We start from the raw sequence: 11,445 nt of genomic DNA, 5'->3' as shown, positions 1-11,445 counted from the left end.
TGAGGTGGCCGACACCAGAACGCTCCCGCCCCGCCCGCCCTCTCAGGGGCGCGCCGACCCTCGCCAACGTGGCTCTTCTACCTCACGAGTCGCCCGACGCGAGCCAAGCGACCAAAGGCCAGAGCAGCCTCCAGAGGCCGGGCGAGCCGGGGCGGGACCAGGTCGGCCCCCAACTGCAGGCTCCTCCCTCGAGGGCAGGTTCTGGAGGCCCCAAACAGACGCACGTACGCTTATTGTTAAACGCCCACGCCGGCGGTCGGTCCTCCGCCGCACGCCTCCCCTCACCGCCCACACCCACCGGCGGCCTCCGCCCCGCCCCGCCGTCGCAGCCCGGCCCTCGGCGCGTCGCGCGGGGGCGGGGCGCGCGCACGTGAGGACGTCGGGGAGCGCGCGCGCCGTCGCCGAGCTGGGCCAGAGTTGCCGGCGACGGGGTCTGAAGGTGATGGCTCTCACTGAAGGCCTCGAGACGGCGTTTCTCGCTGTTCCTGCCGTCGCTGCCTGGGCCTCGGTCCGCTCATCGTCATGAGAGGTCAGGCCTGTGGGAAGCGGGCGAAGGAGGAGAGGGGCCGCGGCGAAGTGGGCTCTGGGGAGAATAACAGAGGCATTCGAAGCTCGAACGTGGGTGGAAAAATCTGTCCTGGAGATTCCGGAAGAGCCGTTTGCATTTTACTTTTCTTCCCTTTCTCTCCCCTTTCTTGCTTCATGCTTGAAGGGAAGTGGGAGGGGTCTCGGGTTTTATTTATGGAAAAAGACGCTGAAACTGACCCATCCGGCGTCGGTGTCTCCAGAGATTGGAGGAAATAAAGGGCAGTCGTGGCGATGGAGTATCGGTGAAAGCCTTTGGTGAAGAGCACTAAAAACCAAACCGCCCAACAGTCACTGAAAACAAAAAATTTCAGACCTAGAAATGAAATAGAATGACACGGAACTTGCCCTGACGTTAACCCCAGCTTCCTCCTACGGAAACGGCAGAAAGGCTCTGCTTTTCAACTGGATTCTGACGGCCACCCACTCTCGTCATTTAGGGATCTTTGGATGCCGATGCTTTCTTTCCGGATTTCCCACCCCTCCAGAGTCGCATTTTTAATGTGCAGACTACGTAATTATCTTTATTCAGAATAGTCGTTTAGCAATTACACGGTGACTCCCAAAGTCTTATTTTAAAGATATTTTTGAGAGTGGCAGGGAAGAGTAAGATTTCTTGGTGTTTATTATTGGAAACTTTTCTTATTAGCTTCGGGAAAGCTGTTTCAGCATAAAAGGAAATTTGTAGGTCACCTAAATGAAACGTTTATTATTAGTATCAGTTACGCATGATGTTGCTTAATAGGGAGTTAAGATTTGATGTTTTCTTCCTAGTCTTTGTAGGCATTAAAAAAAAGATTAACTCTTCTAGTTGCGCGGAGTAAATGTACTGAGTGTTCTAGTATGAATGAGTACTATTAATACTATTAACATCTGCTGGGCACCCATACTTTGAGTATTTTGCCAGTTCCTTCTGTCAGAGAACTGGAGGCATCTGAAGCACAACTTTTTCTGTAGCAGATGTTCCCTGAAAGATAGTTTGCATAGGGCAGCAGAGCCTTCGCGTCAGTGGGGAGGAAGGAGTCGTCTAGTGTCGAGTGCTAGATAACCTGAAATAACTCATCTGCTGAGATTACCAGCCTCTCCTTTGGCGAATAACCAATTCCAAGTGAGCCACATATTGCCTGTACTTAACTGTTCACTTAGAATAGTTTCTGCTCTTTGATTTTTAGGAGACAGAGCCCTGAAGCAAAGAAATCACAGAACAAGTATTCAAGGGCCATGCAAGCCAACTGTAGTCAACTGCACAGCCCTTCAGGTGCTGCAGGCAGTGAGGATGCCTCAGCCTCCCAGTGTGTCCAAACAAGACTGACAGGAGAAGCTTCCTGTCTTTATTCTGGAGATGTTCATATCCAGATAAGCTCCCTACCTAAAGAATGTGCTGAAAATCCAAGCTCCAGAAATACAAGGTCAGGTGTCCACAGCTGTACCCATGGATGTGTACATAGTCGCTTACGGAGTCACTCCCACAGTGAAGCCAGGCAACCTGATGATAGCGACACGGAGTATGGAGATCACGGCAGCAGCTCCTTCTCAGAATTCCGGTATCTCTTCAAGTGGTTGCAGAAGAGTCTTCCATATATTTTGATTCTGGGAGTCAAACTTGTTATGCAGCATATAACAGGTAGGGTATGATAAAGCATTGAGTTGTTTCATTGCTATATTCAGCTAATTCTCTGTCTATTGGTAATCTACTTCATGTATTTCAGTTTCTTATTTTCTGTTAGCTTTTAAAATTGTATATGCTTCCTTTAAAATCATGTCATTGTGTTAGCTCTTTTTTTTTAATTTCAATTAACTGGACCTTATTTTCTAACAGGAATTTCTCTTGGAATTGGGCTGCTTACAACTTTTATATATGCAAACAAAAGCATTGTAAATCAGGTTTTTCTAAGAGTAAGTATAACCAGCAACTAAAAAATCATTAAATGTTTTTCCCTGTAGAATTATATGCTCATTTTGAGAGAAATAGGAATTAAGATAGTTTATTTGATAAATTTACATAGGTATAATTGAACATCCATAATATATTGTTACCTAAATGACCTGGAATAAATGATTTGTTCTAATACTGAATTGTTTCACTGTATTTTCTTTCTATGTTGGGTTCCTGATAAATAAAAACTAGACGGATTAAAACCTAGACAGATCACCATATGGTCTGATTTGTCAAGTGCCTTCATGTTTTAAGTTAATTTGACTACACGCCATTATTTAAAACTTCAGGCGTTGTACTCTAAGATTTAAAATACTTAAAAGTGTACACTGAACAAATGGGTATTGAATTATTTAGATTTCTCTTATTTAAAACTAAACCCAAGAAGTTTTTTCTTAATAATTGTCAGAGTCCTATTCTTGTAAATTATTGGGAAAACAGGATTAGTTTATAAAATTTCACCTTCAAGCAACTTTAAAGGGTTATGTCTGTGTAAAGAATCATATATTTTGACCTGAAAATTTGTAGTTATAACCTATCAAACCATAAAAGTTTAATTTAGGGTTTAAAACTAGTAAAACTTTTAATTAAACTAGTAATTAAAACTTAATTATAAAACAGATTAAAAACAAATTATTCTTACTGAATTGTATGAGAATTTTTAAAATTATAAACCCTGATAACTTAATGGATTTCTACATGCCTGTTTTGTCAGGAAGGCAAATATAGGGAGCTACAGAAGTAAAGTTTTCATTTAGGTGGGTTCTTTATGTCAGTTTGTAGAAGATTTGGCTTTGAAACATAGATAATGTTGTTACACAATGAGGAAGCTTGTATTTTAAAAATCTGTTTAAATTTGTGTTGTTTTGTTCATTAAAGCTATATAAAATAGAATGATATGTACAATTTAACAAATCTATATTTTAAGAGAAATTAAACATTTTAAGTTAATAAATTAGTCATTAAAATAGATAAATGATATTTAAAATTCTGGCATAATTCAAAGTAATAAATTATAAAATTATTTATTTTTCAGGAAAGGTGCTCAAAGATTCAGTGTGCTTGGTTACTGGTATTCTTAGCAGGATCTTCTGTTCTTTTATATTACACCTTTCATTCTCAGTCACTTTACTACAGGTAATTAGAGGCCCAAGTGCACAATCACATATTTTTATATAATCATATATTCCATAGCACTTTGTAAAGTTTTACTTGCACATACTTACTGTTGGAGTTCAATTTTTACTTATTTGTCTAGTTCCAGGATAGTGAGCTTAAAGTGATTTATTCATGTTTTATACCCAGTGCCTTACCTCATAGCAAGTGCTCAATAAATAACTTTTGATACTAAAATTTTTACTTATATAATCAATAGTTACTAAATACCATTAGATTATTGTTGGTGACTTTTTATTTTTTACAAATAAAAATTGTATATATTTAAAATATACAACGTTTTGATATATGTATAAATTGTGAAATGATTACCACAATCAAGTTAACATATCCAGCACCTCCCTTAGTTACCTTCTTGTGTGTACATGTGATGAGAACACTTGATATTTGTTTTTAGAAGAAAACTTGCTAAAGAACAGTAGTTGATCAGTTTCCATGTCAGATGGAAGTGTTCTGAATTTTCAGCTTTAATCAGATAACTAGAAATCTGGGTTTCAGTGGTATTGGAGAGATGTGGACAAATCTAGGATATAGTTTGTAGGTGTAGCTGATACCACTCAGATTGGATTGGGTGGGTGGGTGAGAGGAAAAATCAAGGGTGATGCCTGGGTTTTTTAGTCTTACGCAACTGGCTGGATGGTGGTGCCATTTACTGGGCTAGGAAAGACTGGGGAAGGAAGTGGTTTTGAAGGAAAATCAGTAATTTTGTTTTGAACATGTTAAGTTTGAGAGGCCAGGTGTAGAACTGTTAAAATGATTATAGTTATTTGTCATAAGTCAGAGTAGAGGTTAGAGCTGTAAATTTTGGTGTTATCAGCACATGGTGGATATTTTAAAAACATGGAACTTGATAAGATGAACCAAGGAAAGAAAGTATAGACTGAGAAGAAGGCCTAGGACTGGACAGTGCCCACAGTTAGCCAGAGTAGCAGCAAAGGAGACTTAAGAAGCAGTCATTAAGAAAAACTAGACCATACATATGAGGGCAACTCGAAGAGAGTGGTGTCAAGAAGTCCAGGCAGAAAATATTTCAAGGCGGGAAGGGGGGAAAGTGACCTTCAAATTTAGCAAGAGGGAGGGAGTTGATGATCTTGACAGAAGCAGTTCACTGGAAAGGAGGGATGAGAATCTTGACTGGAGTTGGTTAAGGAGAGAATGACAGATATCTATTATTTGTGAATTTTTTAGATTACAGGCTAGAGGATGTCAATCATGACAAGTTAGGAAGACTCTTTGTTTTCTTTAAGGAGGAAAGATTTGAAATTAAAACATTTTAAAAGTCTCTTTAAAATAACCAAAATAATCTGTTTACGTAAACTCTAGCATCTTGTCAAACTCCTATTTTTTACACATTATTTGGTAGCAAATTTAGAACCCCTGTCAGCACTTTTATCTTTTTATGTTGCTTTTAGTAAGTTTTGATGTTTTTATCTTTTTATGTTGCTGTTAGTAAGTTTTGTGTTTTTCTTCTCTTGGTAGCTTAATTTTTTTAAATCCTACTTTGGACTATTCAAGCTTCTGGGAAGTACTTTGGGTTGTTGGAATTACAGACTTCATTCTGAAATTCCTCTTCATGGGTTTAAAATGCCTTATTTTATTGGTGCCTTCTTTCATCATGCCTTTTAAATCTAAGGTAAGCTCATATGTTTTATTGGAAAGATGTTAGCAAACCGTATCAGTGCTTCAGTTCAGTTCAGTCACTTAGTCACGTCTGACTTTGCGAGCCCATCAAACGCAGCACGCCAGGCCTCCCTGTCCATCACCAACTCCCAGAGTCTACCTAAACCCAAGTCCATTGAGTCGGTGATGCCATCCAACCATCTCATCCATTTAAATGATTCTTTTTATAATTTTCCAGTTTGCTCAATAACCTAATTATTATATTATCTCAGACCTATTGAAACAAGATATCCCTTCCAATAAAATCAATAATACAATACTTGCTTTGGAATAATCTAAAAATCAGTCCCCACATCATATATGGGAAAATATTTACATTTATACTTGTTTTCCTCCGGGGCATTATTGATAATTGATAACTGACTATATGCAGTTATTTGGTGTTTTTTCATATTCAGTTAAAACTTTACATTTTTGTAGTCAGCAAGATATTTTATTGTACATAAAACATTTTCACTGTCACTCTCTAGAAATTTTTTGAAAACAAACCAGTGACTGTAACATCTAAGAACCAAGTTGAGGTTGTCAGTCATAATCATTATGAATACTAATTTTATAGTTGTGCTGTTGTGCCATATACTCACGATGCTCTCAGTCCAATATGGAGTATTTGTGCTGTGTATATAAGTAGCTTTGTTGGCTCTGTTTTCTTTTTTCTTCCTTTTTAGGGTTATTGGTATATGCTTTTAGAAGAATTATGTCAGTATTACCGAACTTTTGTTCCCATACCAGTTTGGTTTCGTTACCTTATAAGCTATGGGGAGTTTGGTAATGTAACTAGATGGAGTCTTGGGATATTGCTGGCTTTACTCTACCTCATACTAAAAGTAGGTAACATAATAAATTTTGTCATTTATAATGATTCATGTAATAATGTTTACAGATTTTACCTGTAACTGATTTTGTCTTTAACTGTTTTATAATCTTCATATCACTAGTTTGAAATAAATGGCAGATTCTATACTTAGAAATGGAGAAAAGGAAATAGGTATCTTTATCTTAATCCAGTGGTTCTCAGATTTTACTGGGGGAGTGGACCTCCGTGTAGCATGCAGTATTTAAGGGAGAGAATGAGTAGAAGAGAACATACCCACCCCCATCAGTAGCATCTGTCAGGTACGTAATTCTCAGACTAGTGGAGTATCTTGTCCTGCCCCTCAACTTAGTCATTTTATGAAACTTTAAATATGTTAAGGACATGTGAACCAGGTAAAATTGCTTTGATTTAGTTAAGTATATATTTGATTTAGTTAAGTATATCTTTGTCTTGACCAGATTGTAACTCTAGGCATTCAGATGTACTTCATTTTGGTTACGAGTTGGCTGAAATTGATAAGTTGAGTAAAATATCCCATAATTGGACTTTATATTTAGAATGAAATGATTCATTGTGATATGCAATGAGCATTGTTAATAGCAGTATTTGATGTTAGCATTAATCTCTAAGTTTAACAGAGATAGCTCTTTGAATTAATGAATTAGGATTTATTTTGCCTTTCAGCTTCTGGACTTTTTTGGACACCTGAGAACTTTCAGACGGGTTTTGCGAATATTTGTTACACGACCAGTAAGTATTTTTTATCATAGGAAACTTTTTACCTTTTTTCATTGTAAAATTGGTTTAGTTCAGCAGTTACAAATGCAGACTTATATTACATGATTGTTTAGAAATACTTCTAGTACTTTGGCACTTGGGGTTATGATGATAAAGAGGTTTTATTTCTGTGACCCGTTTCTTAACTTGTGCATTGACAACACCTGATGGTTGATGAAGTAATTGTGTATTTGAGTGTGCCTCTTGCCCTTTCAGATCACCTGACATTTTTAACCTTTTATAAACATTCCCTCAAAAATCATATGAACTTTTGTTCCTCTTTTAATCCACAATTAGTGGCTTTGTGTGTTTTCATTAACTCCTATTCAGCTTCTGTGAAACTGTTTATAATTTATTGTGTATATGAAGAAAGCTTACTACCAAAAATCATGTCCCTTGGAATTTTCTTACTGGAAACATTTCCCCAATACTGAATTCCATATGCACAAATAAGTTCTTGACAGTATCAATAAACTTTAAACTTGAGATTCCATTGTCAGTTATAACTTTATTATACATCAATGATTCTACTGATGTAACAAACTGTAGAGAAAGGGTGTCTGTCATAGCTCAAATGATAATGGCTCATTTGCTATTTATTAGCCTCAGGTTCTCAGTATATAAGTGTGATCACCAGATTTCAGAGTTTGATTCTCAGTTATAGAGTCCATTAGGTACTTCAACAGTTAAGTGGTCAGGACTCATGAGACTTTGACTTACAAGAATGCCAGTCTAATAATGTGTGTTTGAAAAAACAGGATTTTACCAATGAAGTGGACTAAACTGGCCAGGGCACCCTTCCCCTAAGATAGTAACACAGTAACAAGTTTCACTGCATCCTATTCAGACTTCTTTCCTTAAAAAGATACAATAAAATCCAGACTTTAGCTTTTGAATTTAGCTATGGAGTACATAATCGATTGATTATGTTTGTACTAGGCTTCTGCTGTAGCAGTCAATCTAATGAGCTTGCGCTGAAGTGCCTTTGGTATTTTCTCCATGAAGCATTAAGAGACTATCACAGTCATCAGCACTGTTTTGTTCTTGAGATTCTCATGTTCCTTAATGTTGCCCTGGAAATGGCAGTCATCATCAGGATATTTTCACCTGAAGGGAGTCTGAATTGTGCCAGACAAGAGTGCTATTTTAAAGGCTTGTCAGCATACACATGTGCAGTGTACTCTTCTAAATGGCATTTACTGAAGGGAAATTGGCATCAAGATCATCAGTATCTTATCTCTGATCTCAAAAAAATTTTAATTTTCAATTTATATCCTTTGAGTTTTGATTTTGTTAACTTTCGAAAGTAAGTTTAGATCATAGCCTCAGGTTGCTAAGTCATGTCACACTTTCGGTCTCATGACTATGACTGAAACTTGGGTGTTCTTTTCCTCAGCTACATTTTCCACATCATTTCTACAGAAAGATGATCTCATTTATAGCATTTTGTCATACCCCATTAATGACTAAATTCTACTGAATTTGTAAGGAAGTTATAAGATCTTAACAAGATGAGAAACTTTTTTTAGGACTTTAAAAAAGGAAATTCAAAGGTTTGTGTTGACAGTAGAGCGCTATCCAAGTAATGTTTTGCAATTACAGTTCTTTTGTAAAATTTTATCATTCTTTGCTAGTACTAAATGCTAGTTTTTGTGATAAAGATGATAATTAAAATTATTTTTAGATTTAGTGGTGGGACAGTTTAGTGGTCCCCCAAAACCTTTTTCATATTGAACTCATGTGGAAAGCTTTCAAAAATTAGATTTCTGGGTTACCTTCTGGTATATCTGGACCTATTAAATCGATCTCCAGTGTGGAGCACAGAAATCTAAAGCAGTCTCTACATGAGTTACATTCAGCCAACCAAGCTCAGCATTGACTTTAAACCAGTGTCATAGGTAGTAAGTGGCTCAATTTGGCAATACTGGGTTACATAGTACATGAATATAGACTGCATAATTCTTGTATTTTACATTGCTTGGTCTCTTAAACCATTTGAATTCCAAGCACTATCATTATTTGGGAATCTAACAATCTTCCAAGATTCTTTTTATGTATAATGTAATGAGTTCACCTTGATGCAGACATGATTCTGCATACATAAGTCAGCTTTGAAATGTTTATATCCTTTGGGAAAGTTTTCAAATGCCTAGTTCCTTGGAGATTTGAGAAATACAGTATCACCTATGTATTTAAGGAACAGAACCTTATCTTTATATAGAGTTACGGAGTCCCTGCCAGCAAGAGACAGTGTTCAGACGTGGATGATATTTGTTCAATATGTCAAGCTGAATTTCAAAAGCCAATTCTTCTCATCTGTCAGGTAACTCTATTTTTAAGCAACCTTAATACAGCACTTCTCTGGACTTGCAAAAGTCACATTTATGTTAATTTTCAGGAAGAAATATGTATATTGTTTAGCAGAAACTAGCATTCAGGGCACATACTATGAATTTCTTATTTGTGATTAGGGGTTTGGTAGGTTAGCTAAGTTTTGTCCTTTATGTTCTAATGGTTTTTATGTAGAAGTGTGTATGAAGGGATTGCAGACAGGATACCACAGTGACTGGGAAACAGACCATTTTTAATAATGGAATACTAGTCTTTAAGAATACCAGCGTGTTACTGGATTGTATAAGGCCATTTCCTGTTATTCCTATAACTCTCAAAGATTGTATTAAGCTGTTAGTCATTATGTTGTCGTCATTTGGTTGCAAAGTTGTGTCTGAGTCTTTTGCAACCCCGTGGACTATAGCCAGCCAGGCTCCTCTGCCTGTGGGATTTCCCAGGCAAGACAGGTGTGGGCTGCTATTTCCTTCTCCAGAGGATCTTCCCAACCAGGGACTGAGCTCTCATCTCCTGCGTTGGCAGGCAGATTCTTTACCAGGGAAGCCCCTTTTAGTCATTATCCTTGATCTTAAAGTCATCACCTAAACATAACTTGTATTTTATTAAATGTGGTTAGGTGGATAGGACCAGTCAGAATACTTGTCTCTGCCACTAACACTGCTCTCTATGTTCTTGAATGTTATACTTTGTTGTCTCGCTTGTAAAATGAACTGTTTTTCTGCAATGTGATGAACTTAAAGTTAAAATGTTACCAACTATAAAATCTAGTTCTTAATTCCCTTACAGCATATATTTTGTGAAGAGTGCATTACCTTATGGTTTAACAGAGAAAAAACATGTCCACTGTGCAGAACGGTGATTTCAGACCATATAAACAAATGGAAAGATGGAGCCACTTCATCACACCTTCAAATATATTAAGTTTTCAACTTAATATTAAGGCCACAAAACACTAATTTTATTTGGTTACAGTGACTACTGGTAAAGACATTAGAATGGATTTTCAGGGCTGGAAGTTAAGGAAAATGTTCCCAAATGGTTTTAGAGTATTACAGTTAATACTTAAGTATATAGTCCAGTTTATCAAAATATTAAATGAAAGATCCTATATTATATAAGTGATGTTCAGTCAAATGCATATGAAACATTTATTCTATCCTTATTTGACTTATGATGGCAGTGTTAAATTGTAAATGTGTTTTCTTGTTAATGTTACCAAAATGACAATTGGGTAATACAACTAGTGGTTTTACAGGAATACAGGTATTCTTTCCAGACATTGTTTTCAGAATAAAGAGTATTTTTCATAATATTTTAAGATATACATTATCTGAAAGTAGAATTTTCTTTAGCATTGACTTTTATAATTCCCATTCTAAAAATCTTAAATTTTTTCCGAAAATTTGTATTTTTAAATGAAAGCTATAAATGTTATATTTTACCTGTACAATCAAAATTTTCTAAGGAAGACTAATTTACTGAGGATGAAATATTTTAGTATTGTTATTCTCTGTAGTATGATTAGCAGTCATTGAGAATAAAAGACGAATTCCTTTTCTTTGTGGACATAATACATACAATCCTGCTCTCAGCTTTAATGTTCATGATTTTGCTTTTTGTATAGTGCCATGGACTTTCTTGAATTAACTATTAAAATAATTCACATGGACTACATACAGCTGGTTTCAGTGATGATTTGAATAGTGTGACAAACAAGACCAACTCAGACTCTTAGAAAATAATTCCCCAGGTCTTCCCTGATGGTCCAGTGGTTAAGACTCTGTGCTTCCAATCCAAGTGTGTTCCCGAGCCCTGTTCGGGGAACTAAGGTCCTGCATGCCATCTGGCCCAAAAAATTTTTGTTAAAAAAGAACTCCCCTTATAACTAGCTTCTCTAGAAAAGTTTTGGAAGCTCATGCTTGAATCATCATTGCTTGGGAGATTAAAGCTTGTACACAGGCCAGCAAAACTTTGGAGAGTGGTTTGTTTGCCTACAGGTATTTGTGCAGGGTGGTGCAAAGGGAAAGAGGTGCTTCCTCTCTCCCCTTGAAACCTCATGAGGGAAGCAAGATCTGTAACAAGTCTGAAGGACTGGTTATTATCTACATCTTGACGTGAGGCCTCT

At 37.0% G+C, this 11,445-nt stretch overlaps 1 protein-coding gene across 1 annotated transcript; it reads left to right on the top strand.

Moving 5' to 3' along the window:
* The first annotated feature begins 406 nt into the window (after nucleotides 1-406).
* On the top strand, nucleotides 407-10,987 carry RNFT1 (ring finger protein, transmembrane 1). Its single transcript, XM_052658272.1, has 9 exons — nucleotides 407-529; nucleotides 1,758-2,209; nucleotides 2,405-2,481; nucleotides 3,558-3,658; nucleotides 5,177-5,330; nucleotides 6,046-6,204; nucleotides 6,879-6,944; nucleotides 9,193-9,294; nucleotides 10,107-10,987. The coding sequence occupies exons 2-9, from the start codon at nucleotides 1,807-1,809 to the stop codon at nucleotides 10,239-10,241; spliced, it is 1,197 nt and encodes a 398-aa protein (XP_052514232.1). The 5' UTR covers nucleotides 407-529; nucleotides 1,758-1,806; the 3' UTR covers nucleotides 10,242-10,987.
* Nucleotides 10,988-11,445: the final 458 nt, after the last annotated feature.

The sequence above is a fragment of the Budorcas taxicolor genome, chromosome 19 (genome assembly GCF_023091745.1).
Source record: "Budorcas taxicolor isolate Tak-1 chromosome 19, Takin1.1, whole genome shotgun sequence".
In the NCBI taxonomy this organism is placed as follows: domain Eukaryota; kingdom Metazoa; phylum Chordata; class Mammalia; order Artiodactyla; family Bovidae; genus Budorcas; species Budorcas taxicolor.
Note: the sequence above shows the minus strand (reverse complement) of the source record. Positions and strands in the feature narration are given on the sequence as shown.